Source organism: Pseudophryne corroboree, chromosome 11 (assembly GCF_028390025.1).
Source record: "Pseudophryne corroboree isolate aPseCor3 chromosome 11, aPseCor3.hap2, whole genome shotgun sequence".
NCBI lineage: Eukaryota > Metazoa > Chordata > Amphibia > Anura > Myobatrachidae > Pseudophryne > Pseudophryne corroboree.
Window position 1 is genome coordinate 133,405,211 of NC_086454.1, and position 18,036 is coordinate 133,423,246.

The 18,036-nt window shown below is 45.0% G+C and overlaps 1 protein-coding gene across 1 annotated transcript in view; it reads left to right on the forward strand.

Annotated features, from left to right (window-relative positions):
- Positions 1-18,036, forward strand: part of NAALADL1 (N-acetylated alpha-linked acidic dipeptidase like 1) — a 139,487-nt gene that overhangs the window by 64,934 nt on the left and 56,517 nt on the right. The window contains exons 7-9 of the mRNA XM_063946132.1: positions 6,372-6,473; positions 11,818-11,903; positions 12,411-12,530. Coding sequence (XP_063802202.1) covers positions 6,372-6,473; positions 11,818-11,903; positions 12,411-12,530 — 308 coding nt within the window. The remainder of the gene's footprint in view (positions 1-6,371; positions 6,474-11,817; positions 11,904-12,410; positions 12,531-18,036) is intronic.

The window sequence follows — 18,036 nt, forward strand, 5'->3', positions numbered from 1 at the left end:
AAAAATGACATGATAGCACGCAGAATGAGGCAAACATGACATGATAGCACGCAGAATGAGGCAAACATGACATGATAGCACGCAGAATGAGGCAAAATTCACATGATAGCACGCAGAATGAGGCAAAATTCACATGATAGCACGCAGAATGAGGCAAAATTCACATGATAGCATGCAGAATGAGGCAAAATTCACATGATAGCACGCAGAATGAGGGAAAAATCACATTTTAGCATGCAGAATGAGGGAAAAATCACATTATAGCACGCAGAATGAGGGAAAAATCACATTATAGCACGCAGAATGAGGGAAAAATCACATTATAGCATGCAGAATGAGGGAAAAATCACATTATAGCACGCTGTATGAGGCAAAAATTACATAGCACACAGAATGAGGCAAAACTCAGCCAAATAATGCAGGGAGAAGAGGGGTGGGGGGGTGGGGGGGGGGGGAGAAATGGGACACACACACTCACACACTCACACTCACACACACTCCCACCTCATAGATGGAGGCCGGGTCCCGCCGCGGTATTGGGAACGGGGTGCAGAGCGGTGCAGCGCGGCGGTCGACGAAGACAGAGAGAGAGCGTCTTGACGCGCGTACAGGAAGGAGGGGGCGTGGTCAGAACAGAGGTCGCTGTACGCGCGTCATGACGCTCCTCTCTCTCCTCGTACCCCGCTGCGCTGCACCGCTCTCCACCCCGTTCCCAATACCGTGCCGGGACCCGGCCTCCATCCCGGTGCCGGTATATGTAGGGGGGGGCGTTCGCCCTAATCGCCCCCCGCTAAATCCGCCACTGAGTGGATAGAGGTGGTTGTCAGGGAGGCCAGATAGGAGGTTACAGTAATCCAACCTGAAGACCAGTGAGTGAATGAGGGTCTTAGTAGCATCCAGGAAATATTTTTGTGATGGAAAGGACAGAACTGCAATGGGTACTGAATGTATGGTTTAAAGGAGATGGAGGACTCAAGGATAACTCCAAGACAGTGTACTTGAGGGCCAGAGAAGATAATTGTGCCGTCAATAGATAATGAAATTGTGGGAGGTGAGGTTATACGGGAGGGTGGGAATGTCCTTCTCTCCAGAAACAGGGAAGAAAGAAGTCAGGGTTGGTAGGAAGGATGGGGAGGGGTGGTCAGTGAAAAGAAGGGTAGGGTTGTTGAGAGTCTGGTGGGATGTGCTTTCCTGATGTATGGAATCAATTTTGGATTTGAAGTAGTCAAGGTTAGAGAGTGAGGAGGGTAATTGAGGTGGAGGTAGGTAGAGGATGGAGTTGACAGTGGCAAAGAGATGCCGGGGGTTCGAAGACTGGGTGGAGATTAGGTTCTTGAAATACGACTGCTTAGAGCAGGGGTGGGGAACCTTTTGTCTACCAAGGGCCATTTGGATATTTATAAAATCCTTTGGAGGCCGTACAAAAATTATCAACTTCAAAATTAGCCTGCCCCCAGTAGTTATACCCCAGTAGTTGTGACCCCAGTAGTTATGCCCCAGTAGATATGCCCCTTAGTGGTACTGTGTGCGCCCGCCAAAAAATGGTTGTGCCCACATGCCACATGGGGCATGCCAATTAAAATGGGGCGTGATACACATACAGATGGGTCCATGTTTATCTTGACCTTTAATAGGATTAACTGAGACTGGGCAATCAGATTTATTCCCCTGCTGTAATGACTTAATCCCCTGCTGTATTGTTCTCTGTATTGTATTGCAGCTGAGAACAATAGATAAAGGGTTTATGTTAATAAACCATGTTGTGCCTAGGTGCAGCAAACTAGCCAAGATAACCGTGGACCCATCTGTATGCCCCCAATAGTGCAGTGCCAGATACACATATACCCCCAGTAGTGCACTGCCAGATACACATATGCCCCCAGCAGTGCAGTGCCAGATACAAATATGCCAACACAGTGCCAGATACACATTGCCCCACAGTGCCAGATACACATTGCCCCACAGTGCCAGATACACATTGCCCCACAGTGCCAGATACACATTGCACCACAGTGCCAGATACACATTGCACCACAGTGCCAGATACACATTGCCCCACAGTGCCTGATACACATTGCCCCACAATGACCCCCTCCCTGCTGCTCACCGCTGCCTCTGCTATGTGAGGGGAGGAGAGCGCAGCGCCTCTCCTGCCCCTCAATGCTCTGTTCAGTCTCTGGCGGTGGGTATCTTAAATGAGGTGCCGGTTCGTTAGCCAATCAGAGCTTGCGGTCCGGCAGCCAATCAGGAGCCGGGGCTGCCGGTCCGCGAGCTCTGATTGGCTAACAAACCAATGAGATTCGCCCTGCCACCGCCATGGACCGGAGAACCGGACATCACTGAGCACATTGAGGGGTAGGAGAGGCGGTGCGCTCTCCTCACCTCACATAGCAGCAGCTGCAGCACTGGCCACCGGGCCAGATGAAGAGGCTGTGTGGGCCGGACATTCCCCACCCCTAGTTTAGAGATAGAAAGGGCAGCATTGGAGGATGAGAGTATACATTTTAAATGGAGGAAGTCTGCATTAGAGCGTGATTTCCTCCTCTATCGCTCGGCGGTACGTGAACATTTTTGCAGATATTTGGTGAGTTTGGAATGCCAGGGTTTAGGTTTTGATCTGCACGGGTGAATATTGCTCGCCAGAGCAGCAGAGTCAAAAGACAGAAAATGAATAGGAGAGAGAAGTGAATTAAACAGGGAGGACAAGGAAACAGTGTTGATAACATTAATGTTACGCTTAACGATGGTAGCATTAGGAGGCGGAGGTGGAGAAGCAGAGAGGGATCATTTAAAGGCAAGCAGGTGATGGCGATAGAGGGGGAATGGGGAGTTGGAGTAGTCAGAAATATAGAATGGGGAGTGAAGACCAAAGCAAATGAGTGCCCACTCATTTGGGAGAGACCAAGCAATGATGTAAGATTACGGAGTTTAGCGGCACAGGATTTTGTGGGGATTGGGATGTTGAAATCACATCCCAAGATAATGGAGGGAATGTCTGAAGAGAGGAAGTGAGGAAGCCAATGTAAAACACATACAGTACCTCGTTAACACATCACTTGGCAGGTAAGAGATTTGATACAAACCTTACTATTCAAAGCAGAGTTCAAATATATGATTTGTATTAACAGAATAAAGGAAAAACAGAACTGTGAAGCTACTCAATTAGCCCAAAAGGCAGGCTGGAGTTAATGGGGTTTTTCTTTTCTCTTTAAGCCTCAGCAGGCTCAAAAAGAAATCCCCGATAAATGGCCCATTTTCAAGTACTGCAGCTGTGATAACGCATACTGAATAGCTCTCGGCGTTAAAGCCCAAAGCTACCACCCTTTTTCACTCCCGGTAAATTAACAGGGCTGAATTCCCCCATAGAGTTGTCACAAATAAATACAGGGCGAGGCAAAAAAAAAAATTCCCTGATTTTAAAGGTTAACAAAAAGCCATGGTAAATGCTATTCAAAATTTTAGTTCATAATTCTAATAGTATATGAATACAATTTAATTTCAAATGGTTTTTGACTATGATATAGTCTGGATGGTGGCCTTCATACGTGTCACACGTTGTTAGTCGATTACTGAAATTTTACATCACTCGGCGGGTCATATGTTATCGATGCAATTGTGTGACAAAGATCACTCTCATTTATCTGGCTACGTTAACAAGCAGAGTTTTCGTCACTGGGTGGATAACAATCCTCATCTTCATGAAAGGCCTCTACACAGCCAACGGGGCCATCTAAAAGCTGAGGTCTACCAAGAACAGTTAATGAACTGAAGGCTGCTATATAAGAAATTATATTATATTCAAAACCAACTGAAAATAAACTGTATTCCATGCACTTATAGATCATGTACTGAAATTTTGAATAGCATTTACCATGCCTTTTTTTGTTACTTTAAAACTGGCCATACACCTAAAGATTTATCTGTCACATCTGGCTGGTTGGAATGAAAATCTGGTAATGGATGAGAGCAAATGACAATTACCATTTGCTCCCAAACACTGGAAAACAGGCAAAAATGGTCAGACAGATTGGTTAAATCCATTTCATTTAACCAATTTGTCTGAACGACCTTTTTGTCAGTTTTTCTGCATTTAGAAGCAAATGGTAATTGTTATTTGCTCTCATCCATTACCAGATGTTCATTCCAACCAGCCAGATAGGGAGGCCAATCCCGGGCCATTTTTTCAATCCCGGGTATCGGGTATCCCGGGTATAAAAAAATGGTCAATTCTGGGATTCCTGGGATACCCGGCATTGGCCTTTCCCTATGTGTCCGCCCCCTCACCCTGCCCCGCACCCGGCCATCCTGCCCGCACCACGCACATAACTAACCATAAAACAGGGGCGGGCAAGTGGGGAACATCCATCTCTCTCTCTCTGCGGTCAGCGCCGGGTGACTGCGTACGGCGCAGTGTGACCTGTTACTGCACATCATGCTGCACTGGGAAGCTGGTAGGAATGAGCCGGGCAGCGTCTGGCATCCTGAGGATGCTCAATGCTGATCCCTCAATCCCTGGGATTGGAGCTTCCAATCCCAGGATTGAATCCCGTCCGCTTTTGGGCCTAAATCCCGGGATCCCGCCGATCCCGGGATTGGCCTCCCTACAGCCAGATCTGACAGATAAATCTTTAGCCGTATGGCCAGCTTTGTCTGGGAGTTGTTGGGTTTTTTTTGCCTCACGCTGTATAATCAAGCCTCTAGGCCCAAAGTACAAACTTTATACTTGTAATGTGGAATGCATTCTGCTTCAGCTTTACTAAAATCTAATTGTAGAAAAGTACCCTGATAAACCTTCAGATGGCGTTATTAGGGCTACCCCCATTTTCCCTACTCTAGCACAGAGAAGGCTGAGCTATGTATCAGTGCCTGTGATCAGCTATGAGGGTCTTATAAACCAAATGCTGTTCACAGGGTAAAAAAAAGTTAGAAAAAAATAAGTTACCTGTACGCAGGGACTCGTGATTGGTGATCTGGTGAGGACAGCCGGCCAGCTGATCACTGTGCTCTGGAACACTGGGTGGTAAAGTGAGCTCAGATGCTCTGAAATCTCACTTTGTTGCACCGGGGGTCACAGCAGGAACACAATTTCAAATTATTGGAGCTCAACATTCACCAGCCCTTGGAGCAGGTTAGTGTAAGCTTAGCAGAGCAGGGTGGGGTTGCGTTCAGGAAAGGGGGGGGAGTCACCTTTGTTATAGGTGACTTCATCAGTGACTTCACACCCACTGATATAGTCACCTATGACTAAACCGGTTTGGAGCTGAGCCAACAGACACCAACACAGTGACGTCATGGAGTCCAGGACAGTGTGAATGCACTGCCTCACCTGTCATAGACTCTTTACTAGATAAATAGGATAGACAGTATTTCCAGTAAAACCACTGTTTTCACCAGAGTGAGGGCTTTGTGGAGCTTCAGAAATATGCACCTAAGTGAGAAGAGCAGACAAAATAACTCTGAACTCTTTCTGATTAGTAGGTATGTTATCCACATGAATAGATGCAAATACATATGTGCTAAGGGGTATGCGGTTAAAATACTACCCGTCGGGATCCTGTCTGTTTCAGTACCGATGTCGGTATCCCAACAGGGTACTATACTGCCGCCGGTATACCGGCGAGGTAGGTGATTCCCCCTCTATGGGTGTCCACAACACCCATAGAGGGAGAATAGAACCTGTGGTGAGCTAAGCTTGCCACCGAGCCCGCAAGGGGCTTCATGGCATTCGCCCCCCCCTTGCCAGCATTCTAGCGCCCGGGATGCCGATGTTGGTATACTGACATTCGGTATCCCATGTGGCAGGATCGTATATAGAGCCCTGCTAGGGGGATGGATTGAAATTCATTAAAATACTGTTTTTAAAGATTTGTCCCAGAAAATGCCCTAGGAGTATAATATTAACTAATAAACTATACTATGTTTTAGTTGCTGGAATCAGTAAATGTCCTTATGCTTTATTCAATATATATTAAAATGTGTTAACACAATAGAATTATATAATGATTATGCACAATGATTATGTATACTGTATGTAAACCTATGTTTATGTAGAGTGTTTTACACACATGTATAGAGCTATATGTCTAACATCAGTGTCCCGGAGTATTAGCAGAACAGTGTAAAGACCTAAGTACCTGTAGAGCAGAGATTTCCATAGCATGTGCTAGCAGACAGGCATGATGGTGAATGTATCTAACCAGCAATAATACAGAATAGGTAATACATTTACACAAGAGACCCTTTTGAGGCTATTATGGCCTCTTTGGAAAATAAGTGCCCACAAGGGTAGACTTACTATATGTTGTACACAAACTGATATAAGTGCATAACTGACTGTTGTTTGCTAATGTGCCACATTTCTTCTGTCTTAGTCAGCTGGGTGGTGCAGAAGCAGAAGGATCCTGGCAAGGGTCTTTGCAGTGTACGTACAGGGTGGGACCTGGTTTTCTAGCAAGCGGAGAATACAGTGGCTGGTGAGATTTATTTATTTTTTATCAGGTTTTTTTTCCCAAGAGTGTTATGAAAAACAAAAATAGTGGATTGTGACAATGGACCTGATGCTGACTTGAACATAAATAGTTTGTAAATGTGCATGAAAATAAATGTGTGTATTTGTCCATAAGCAAAGTTGTGTGCCTCTTCCACCTGCTCCATATTCATATGACTGATTTACTACTAGTTATCATCATCACTTACACCAGCGTAAACATGGACCAAAAGATGCGGCTGGGAACAGAGGCATTTACACTTACATCCAACTCTGCACTGCCCGCGGTTGCACTGACTTGCCCTCAGTGGACTTTGAGGAGGTGTAACTAGGCAGTCATGGGGTGTTCTCAAGTAAGCAGTTACAACTGGAGATGCAATTTAGATGTGTATGGCTCTGCACTGCCGGTGCTTCCATACGCTAGGCTCCATGTAAGACAAAACACGTAATATTTGCGATCAGGTATACATTCACCTCTGTGTCATACCCAGTGAATGTGTGGAAGTTTCTGGGGTGGAGTGGTTTGTGTAGATGTGATGGTCCCAGTGTCACTATTCTCAGTCAAAATTAGTGGAATCACCATATCAACTGGGACTTGCTATACAAACAGCAGGGATGCAGAGTCTAATTCACTGGTGGTTTTCACCAGGGACCCCTGCAAAGAGGTTTGGGCTTTGCTGCACCCAGTATGCACTGCCGACTATGGTGGTTCCTGGTGTGATAGATTAGGGAAGTCAACAAGCCGGGTAAGGTAACAGACAAGCCGTGTAAGGTAACAGAAGCAGATACGTCAAAGCCAATAGAATAATGTAAAAGAATATTCAAGCCACAAACCAGCAGGGCTGGGCAATGCCAAGGGCTAATGCAGGAGGGAGAGCTAAGAATTAACTGGGCCATACACAGAAGAAACTATATCAAAGATCTGGAATCCTGGTTAGTGAATATAATACTCCTGCCAGAAGTTTAAATCGAAGAAATTTGAATCTCCCATCCCCAAGATGTGAGCGTTCACTTGACCTGATCACCAGTGCAAATCGGCACATTTGGTACACAGCCAATCCTCTAGGGAGCTGGGGACGAAGCCGACACAGATTCTGTGTGGGACCAAGAGAAGGAGAGCGAGACAAGCGTGGAACAGCTGGTTGAGGCAGGTAGAAGCCAGGTGCACCGGCTAGTACCCCATGATGTCTAGGATGAATAGATAAAATATAAAATTGTGACATGAATTACTGTACCCACTCATTGTTTGGACATGTCCGAGATCAGCTGTGTGGATTGGAGGCTAACATACAGTTGAAAAGTGGTATATGAATCCAAATATTGGGCCCGACTCAGAGGGGATGCTGCTGCATTTGCGCTAGCACCGACTGCAGGAACAGTGTGATCGTTAATATGAAAATGCTTCTGCATTAGCATTTGCCTCAGTGTGTAAGCCCTGAGATGCTCACTTTCTGCGTCCCTAACTGCAGTAGCACCGCTGGTGGTGCAAAACAGTCCATGGGCACACCATCGCCTCCACCATCATCACTTGCAACTGCTCAGTACAGTGCATCTGGAAAGTATTCACATCGCTTCACTTTTTCACATTTTGTTATGTTACAGCCTTATTCCAAACTGGAATAAATTCATTTTTTCCCTCAAAATTGTACACATACCCCATAATGACAACGTGAAAAAAGTTTTTTTTTTAGATTTTTGCTAATTTATTAAAAATAAAAAACTAAGAAATCACATGTACATAAGTATTCACAGCCTTTGCTCAATACTTTGTTGATGCACCTTTGGCAGAAATTACAGCCTCAAGTCTTTTTTAATATGATGCCACAAGCTTGGCACACCTATCTATGGGCAGTTTCGCCCATACCTCTTTGCAGCACCTCTCAAGCTCCATCAGGTTGAATGGGAAGCGTTGGTGCACAGATGTTCAATTGGATTCAAGTCTGGGCTCTGGCTGGGCCACTCAATGACATTCACAGAGGTGTCCTGAAGCCACTCCTTTGATATCTTGGCTGTGTGCTTAGGGTCGTTGTCCTGCTGAAAGATGAACCATCCAGTGGCGGAACTAGTGAGCGGTGGGCCCATGTGCGACAAAATGCTTTGGGCCCCTCATCCCACCAAGTCCACCCCCTCACCCCTGGAGAGGATCAGGTGAGGGGAGCCTGTTCAGGGCCAGGGAAATGGATACCTAGCAACAGTGCCGTAATTAGACGTTTTAGCGCTGTGTGCAAGAAACTGTATCGGAGGCCACCCCCCCCCCCCACTCCATGCTAAACAGGGGCAGTGCGCGCCATAGGCGCGCACAAAAAATAGGGGTGTGGCTTCGTGGGGAAGGGGTGTGGCCACAAAATAATACCAATTCATATAACGGTGCACAGTAGTCTCCATTATCCAAATTACACCGCACGGTAGGACCACTACCCCAGGTAGAGCCCCTTTTACACATTACGGCAGACAGCGTCCCCATTTTTACACATTACGGCAGACAGCATCCCCATTTTTACACATTACGGCAGACAGCGTCCCCATTTTTTACATATTACGGCAGACAGCGTCCCCTTTTTTACACATTACGGCAGACAGCGTCCCCTTTTTTACACATTACGGCAGACAGCGTCCCATTTTTTACACATTACGGCAGACAGCGTCCCATTTTTACAAGGCAAGAGATGCAAACTCAATATAAAAAATATATTTGTGTTTATACATATGCAACACAATTAAAGACATTTAAAACAACTAATTCCTACTAGGGGCTGTTGCTGCAGGCAGCAGTGCAAGCAAATGGCTGACTCACCATGCACATAGGGAATGACCAGCAGCTCCTGCTTCTCTCCCTCCCTCCCATTATGACAGTGGGCGCCGGGGACGGCCACGAGATCTTGGCGTGATGCTGTCAGATCCCCAGCGCCCAAACACAGAGAGAGAGAGGAAGCTGAGGGGCGGAATATAAACAGGAAGGGGGAGGAGCTGAGTTAGCTGCCCCTCCTCGCTTTCCTGATGGACAGCTTGCAGCAGCATTTTATTACAATGCAGGAGGACGTGTGGAGGAGGAGGCGCTGGAGAGAGGAGGAGATAGGAGAGTGTTCCCTCCTTACAGCAGCAGCCAGTGAGACCAGTAAGTTTGTATGAGGGAGGGATGGCCCCTCCTCCCTCTCCGGCCGGGACCCCTCCTCCCCCTTCAGCCGGGCTGCCGCAGGTGCTGACTGTGTTAACACAGGCGGCGGGCGGCAGCGTAGCTGGTGCCTGGTTTGTGTGTGACACGGGCGGCGGGCCGCGGGCGGAGTGTAGCTGGTGCCCCTGGTCTGTGTGTGACACTGGCGGCGGGCGGGAGTGTACTGTAGCTCGCGACGGCAAGATACAATGAGTCATTGTGACTCATTGTAATGCCGGCGGCTGTGGGCCCCTTGAGTGCGGCGGGGCCCCAGTGCAATGCACTGGCTGCACTGCCAGTAGTTCCGCCCCTGGAACCATCACCCCAGTCTGAGGTCAAGAATGCTCTGGAGCAGGTTTTCATCCAGGATGTCTCTGTACATTGCTGCATTCATATTTCCCTCTAGCCTGACTAGTCTCCCACTTCCTGCCACTGAAAAGCATCTCCACAGCATGATGCTGCCACCACCATGCTTCACCCTGTGAATGTAGGGATGGTGATGAGCGGTGCCTGGTTTCCTCCAAACATGACGCCTGGCATTCACGCCAAAAAGTTCCATCTTTGTCTCACCAGACCAGAGAATTTTGTTTCTCATGGTCTGAGAGTCCTTCAGGTGCATTTTGGCAATCTCCAGGTGGGCTGCCATGTAATTTTTATTAAGGAGTGGCTTCCGCCTGGCTGCTCTACCATACAGGCCTCATTGATGGATTGCTGCAGAGATGGTTGTCCTTCTGGAAGGTTCTCCCCTCTCCACAGAGGAATGCTGTAGCTCTGACAGAGTGACCATCAAGTTTTTGGTTACCTCCCTGACTAGGGCTCTTCTCCCTCGGTTGCTCGGTTTGGGACGAGTCCTGGTGGTTCAGAACGTCTTCCATTTACGGATGATGGAGGCCACTGTGCTCATTGGGACCTTCAAAGCAGCAGATATTTTCCTGTACCCTTCCCCAGTTTGTGCCTTGAGACAATCCGGTCTCGGAGGTCTACAGGCAATTCAAGTGACTTCATGCTTGGTTTGTGCTCAGACATGCACTGTCAAGTGTGGGACCTTATATAGACAGGAGTGTGCCTTTCCAAATCATGTCCAACCAACTGAATTTACCACAGGTGGACTCCAATTAAGCTGTAGGAACATCTCAAGGATGATCAGTGAAAACAGGATGCACCTGAGCTCAATTTTGAGCTTCATGACAAAGGCTGTCAATATTTATGTTCATGTGATTTCTTAGTTTTCTATTTTTAATAAATTTTAATTTTTACGTTGTCATTATGGGGTATTGTGTGTAGAATTTTGAGGGAAAAAATTAATTTAATGCATTTTGGAATAAGGCTATAACATAACAAACAGTGGAAAAAGTGAAGCGCTGTGAATACTTTCCGGATGCACTGTATGTATGTCTAAACATACATGATTCCATCTGAGAATGTGTGCTGCTTGCAAAGACATGCCTGTGACACTCCCATAACATGCCTGTGAGGGGACATTTTTTTTTGCGCTCCTTTCAGACCATCTCCCAGAGACTGTCCAGGAACACCCATTGCTTTGCCTTTTCAGTTCTATTGCCAGCTTCCCCGTATGCAACAGTGCATTTGTACGTACACTCAGGTGAACGCATGCTTGATAGGGGTTTTATGAATATTTTCCACATGTGCAGTAGCAAATAACCGCTCAACTGCATGCACTGCATGAATGTAGTTGCATTTTCATAACTTGAGACCCACAGCAGACCAAAAGCAGTATTTGCAATGTGGTGCAGCCATATTACCTCTGGCAAATTCCATCCACAGAATAAACTGCATTGCGCGTAAAGTCCAAATCTTACAATCTGTTACGTTGTTCTTTCATTCAAAAATTGCAGCAGAACTTTCTTCCACTAAAGATGGCTGATGCTATCGTTGTGAAGCATAGCATATGGAGATTGGCACTGTAAAATGGGTGTTTTCACTATGGGTACTGCTTTTGAAACCGTAAAGAAAGGGACTGCAGTTGATATCTCTTACAGTTGCTGAGGTACTCACTGTTAAATTGGTCACATACAAAAATACTGCAGTTTTATTGCAAAAAAAACAGTTTAATGCACAGGCCCCTAAATCACTAAACTGGAAAGATCTATGACTTCTAATCTTAGTCCAATACTCATTTAAAAAGCCTAATGATTTATAATTCACCCATTTCCTCCAGTTATGTTCAAGTGAATGTAGATAACCATGAAGAAATTAAGCCTTCTGCAAACGTGATGGGTATTATCAGAGGCAGTGTGGAGCCTGGTGAGTGACTTCTCTCTCTCCCCTCCCCCCCCCCCCCCCCTCTCTCTCTCTCTCTCTCTCTCTCTCTATACAGTATGTATGTATGTATGTATGTATGTGTGTGTGTGTGTGTGTGTGTGTGTGTGTGTGTGTGTGTATATATATGTGTTACCAATTATTAAACTATTAACTAGAAATGTTTTTATTTGCAACTCAGATTTCACAAATTCTAATAATTTTTTTTTAGATTTTTATTAACTTTTTATTTATAACCAATCTACTTGTGAATCAGAAATTTCAGCTGCCATGTAATAAGTATGTTTGGAAAGAGAGTAGTCTAGGTTCTAACATCTACCTTTTATGCACATATTAATCGCAGGCCCCACCACTACCTTATTCCCATTATCAATGCTGATTAATAACCTGAATGAAGACTTTTCATACTGCAAACTTTCACTCATAGACTACCAGTTATTAAACTGTTACAAAGAGTTAATACAGAGTTTGTTATTTTCCATGTATTTACAGACAGGTATATAATGTATGGTAATCATAGAGACAGCTGGGTCCATGGAGCAATAGACCCCAGCAGTGGAACTGCAGTCATGCTGGAAATCTCTAGGGTTCTTGGAAGGAAGGTCAAACAAGGTAAAGTAACTTCTATTTACTAACACCTTCAAAGATTATTCATTGCCTACAGTAGCAGAAATACTGCAACTATGGGGCCTTAAAGTGATGGGAACCCAGCAATTCTGATTTATCCACTATCAAAGACCTCACTCAGAGCATGAATAAGGGCTAGCTCATAGGCAGTGAAAGCTCAAATGGGGTTTCACGTTGTATGCAACGGGCTGGCACATGCACAGTGATGCGGATTGTAACTACCATTCTTTAGAATCAATAGGGGCCTATTTACTAATAGCTAGCGCACCATTAACTGCCTTCTATTTGATGTGCTACCCTGGCATGATGTTAATGGTAAATTGCCCTGTGAATTAATATGTTATTGATGCAAATAGCAGCAGTCTTTTCCCAATCACATCACAAATCAGTGTTGTTTCTCAGTTCGATTGCGGTGCTCCATATGCCAGCTCATATAGCTTGCTAATTCATGTGCAGCATAATTACATTTGGCAACAATTATATATATATATATATATATATATATATATATATATATGTGTATCACTTTCAGTCTTCCAAGGGGAGATAAATGTTCCTTGTGTTGCAATATTCATCACCCTCGGCAGGCACGGATTTGTAATATACACTCAGTGTGTCTCAGATTAGACAGCTTGCAATTCAATGTGTAATGTAACTTGTATCTGGTAACAATCTTACACATGCATTACTCGCTGTCTTCCAAGAGGAGACAAATGTAAATTATGTAGCAACACTTACTTGTTCTAGCAAATACTGAGTCCTAATATATAAACACTAATCCTAAGGAAGGGGGAGTAGTACACAGTGTAGTAACAGCCCTGGCATTGAACTAAATAAAAATAAATCGTAGCCGTGCAGCTACGATCAGGTCTGAATTAGGCCCTGAGTACGATTAATAGAAATGTGAATGTCACTGAATACTGATTGAATATAGATATACACTACAGTATATGAAGGAGACAGCTGGAATGAAGATATAATTAATCTCTGCTATATACATATTGGTATACAGAATTCTATGTTTTATATAGGTTAATATTTATTTTACATCTAATGTGAGAAACATGTGGAACATATCCCATTTGCATTATAGACGCGACAGTAAAGATCACAGTCAGCAAAGGAAGGGATAATAACCCATCCACATAATAAATTGACCTATAATCTATTTGATCTCCAAGGTGGGAGATATACTGAACATTGGATCTCTAATGTGAGAAATATATGGAACATAACCCATTTTTCCTATAGATGAGACAGTAAGGATCACAGTCAGCAAATGAAGGGATCATAACCCATCCACATAATAAATGGATTTATAATATTGTCACCAGTGAGAGAGAGAGAGAACATCTAATATTGGGATCTATACGTCTAATAATTTCTTAGAGTCTACAGAATAGACATGATTGCCTATCATTGTCAGCAGACATAGAATATATACCAACTGTATTATATAGAAAGATAGCTTACCATCAATTCCAACAGTATATAGGGGGTCATTCTGAGTTGATCGCTCGCTAACTAGTTTTAGCAGCCGTGAAAACGCTATGCCGACGCCCACTGGGGAGTGTATTTTAGCTTAGCAGAAGTGCGAACGCATGTGCAGCCGAGCTCTGCAAAAAGTTTGTGCAGTTTCTGAGTATCTCTGAATCTACTCAGCGCTTGCGATCACTTCAGCCTATTCGTGTCCGGGTTTGATGTCATACACCCGCCCAGCGAACACCCAGCCATGCCTGCGTTTTTTCAGACACGCCTGCATTTTTGCAAACACTCCCTGAAAACGGTCAGTTGACACCCAGAAACGCCCCCTTCCTGTCAATCTTCTTGCGGCCGTCAGTGCAACTGAAACCTTTGCTAGAACCTGTGCACAACCACAATGGGCTTTGTATCCGTACGTCACGCGTGCGCATTGCGGTGCATGCGCAGAAATGCTGATTTTTAGCCTGATCACTGCGCTGCGAACAACGGCAGCTAGCGATCAACTCGAAATGACCCCCATAGAGTGAAATGCCTAACACTTTTGAGCTAATTGGAATTTTGCTTTGTGAAGTACACAGTGACACACATTTATTGATGAACACATCACACAGATATATTACATACTGCAGGATTTTCCGGATTTTGGGGATAATAAATACATGATGTCAAATTCGTTGTGATTGAGACTACCTTGTCCCACAGCTGAATTTACGTAATTCAATAGGGTACAGATGTTACACTTACATCATCATTGGATGAATAATAGAAGATGTATCAAGAATAATTACATCTGAAAATTGAATACCCCCTTTGGTAGATCGCAGAACGTCAACAAGAAATTAACATTACGCATAGTAATACACTATATAATCATATTTTATATACAAACAAATACTGTATATAATAAAAAGACAGTGAGACACAAATTTTAATTATCACTTTATTGCACTTAATTCTATCTATGTTGTCTTACAGTGCGTCCAGAAAGTATTCACAGTGCTTCACTTTTTCCACATTTTGTTATGTTACAGCCTTATTCCAAAATGGAATAAATGCATTTTTTCCTCACAAAATTCTACACATGCCCCATAATGACAACGTGATAAACGTTTTTTTCGAGATTTTTGCAAATTTTTAAAAAATAAAAAATGAAGAAATCACACGTACATAAGTATTCACAGCCTTTGCTCAATACTTTGTTGATGCACCTTTGGCAGCAATTACAGCCTCAAGTCTTTTTGAATATGATGCCACAAGCTTGGCACACCTATCTTTGGGCAGTTTCGCCCATTCCTCTTTGCAGCACCTCTCAAGCTCCATCAGGTTGAATGGGAAGCGTTGGTGCAGAGCCATTTTCAGATCTCTCCAGAGATGTTCAATCGGATTCAAGTCTGGGCACTGGCTGGGCCACTCAAGGACATTCACAGAATTGTCCTGAAGCCACTCCTTTGATATTTTGGCTGTGTGCTTAGGGTCGTTGTCCTGCTGAAAGATGAACCATCGCCCCAGTCTGAGGTCAAGAACGCTCTGGAGCAGGTTTTCATCCAGGATGTCTCTGTACATTGCTGCATTCATCTTTCCCTCTAGCCTGAGTAGTCTCCCAGTTCCTGCCACTGAAAAACATCTTCACAGCATGATGCTGCCACCACCATGCTTCACTCTGTGAATGTAGGGATGGTGATGAGCAGTGCCTGGATTCCTCCAAAGATTACGCCTGGCATTCACGCCAAAAAGTTCAATCTTTGTCTCATCAGACCAGAGAATTTTGGTTCTCGTGGTTTGAGAGTCCTTCAGGTGCATTTTGTCAAACTCCAGGTGGGCTGCCATGTGCTTTTTACTAAGGAGTGGCTTCCGTCTGGCCACTCTACCATACAGTCCTGATTGGTGGATTGCTGTAGAGATTATTGTCTTCTGGAAGGTTCTCCTCTCTCCACAGAGGAATGCTGTAGCTCTGACAGTGACCATCGGGTTCTTGGTCACCTCCCTGACTAGAGCCCTTCTCCACCGATCGCTCAGTTTAGACGGCCGGCCAGCTCCAGGAAGAGTCCTGGTGGTTCCGAACTTCTTCCATTTATGAATGATAGAGCCCACTATGCTCATTGGGGCCTTCAAAGCAGCAAATCTATTTCTGTACCCTTCCCCAGATTTGTGCCTCGAGACAATCCTGTCTCAGAGTTCTACAGACAATTCCTTTGACTTGGTTTGTGCTCAGACATGCACTGTCAAGTGTGGGTCCTTATATAGACAGGTGTGTGCCTTTCCAAATCATGTCCAATCAACTGAATTTACCATAGGTGGACTCCACTTAAGCTGTAGGAACATGTCAAGGGTGATCAGTGGAAACAGGATGCACTTGAGCTCAATTTTGAGCTTCGTGGCAAAGGCTGTGAATACTAGTGATGTGCACCGGACATTTTTCGGGTTTTGTGTTTTGGTTTTGGATTCGGTTCCGCGGCCGTGTTTTGGATTCGGACGCGTTTTGGCAAAACCTTACCGAAAATTTTTTGTCGGATTCGGGTGTGTTTTGGATTCGGGTGTTTTTTTCAAAAACCCCTAAAAAACAGCTTAAATCATAGAATTTGGGGGTCATTTTGATCCCATAGTATTATTAACCTCAATAACCATAATTTCCACTCATTTCCAGTCTATTCTGAACACCTCACACCTCACAATATTATTTTTAGTCCTAAAATTTGCACCGAGGTCGCTGGATGGCTAAGCTAAGCGACACAAGTGGCCGACACAAACACCTGGCGCATCTAGGAGTGGCACTGCAGTGTCAGGCAGGATGGCACTTCAAAAAAATAGTCCCCAAACAGCACATGATGCAAAGAAAAAAAGAGGCGCACCAAGGTCGCTGTGTGACTAAGCTAAGCGACACAAGTGGCCGACACAAACACCTGGCCCATCTAGGAGTGGCACTGCAGTGTCAGACAGGATGGCACTTCAAAAAAATAGTCCCCAAACAGCACATGATGCAAAGAAAAAAAGAGGCGCACCAAGGTCGCTGTGTGACTAAGATAAGCGACACAAGTGGCCGACACAAACACCTGGCCCATCTAGGAGTGCCACTGCAGTGTCAGACAGGATGGCACTTCAAAAAAATTGTCCCCAAACAGCACATGATGCAAAGAAAAATGAAAGAAAAAAGAGGCGCAAGATGGAATTGTCCTTGGGCCCTCCCACCCACCCTTATGTTGTATAAACAGGACATGCACACTTTAACAAACCCATCATTTCAGCGACAGGGTCTGCCACACGACTGTGACTGAAATGACTGGTTGGTTTGGGCCCCCACCAAAAAAGAAGCAATCAATCTCTCCTTGCACAAACTGGCTCTACAGAGGCAAGTTGTCCTCCTCATCATCATCCTCCGATTCCTCACCCCTTTCACTGTGTACATCCCCCTCCTCACAGATTATTAATTCGTCCTCACTGGAATCCACCATCTCAGATCCCTGTGTACTTTCTGGAGGCAATTGCTGGTGAATGTCTCCACGGAGGAATTGATTATAATTCATTTTGATGAACATCATCTTCTCCACATTTTCTGGAAGTAACCTCGTACGCCGATTGCTGACAAGGTGAGCGGCTGCACTAAACACTCTTTCGGAGTACACACTGGAGGGAGGGCAACTTAGGTAGAATAAAGCCAGTTTGTGCAAGGGCCTCCAAATCGCCTCTTTTTCCTGCCAGTATACGTACGGACTGTCTGACGTGCCTACTTGGATGCGGTCACTCATATAATCCTCCACCATTCTTTCAATGGTGAGAGAATCATATGCAGTGACAGTAGACGACATGTCAGTAATCGTTGGCAGGTCCTTCAGTCCGGACCAGATGTCAGCACTCGCTCCAGACTGCCCTGCATCACCGCCAGCGGGTGGGCTCGGAATTCTTAGCCTTTTCCTCGCACCCCCAGTTGCGGGAGAATGTGAAGGAGGAGATGTTGACGGGTCACGTTCCGCTTGACTTGACAATTTTCTCACCAGCAGGTCTTTGAACCTCT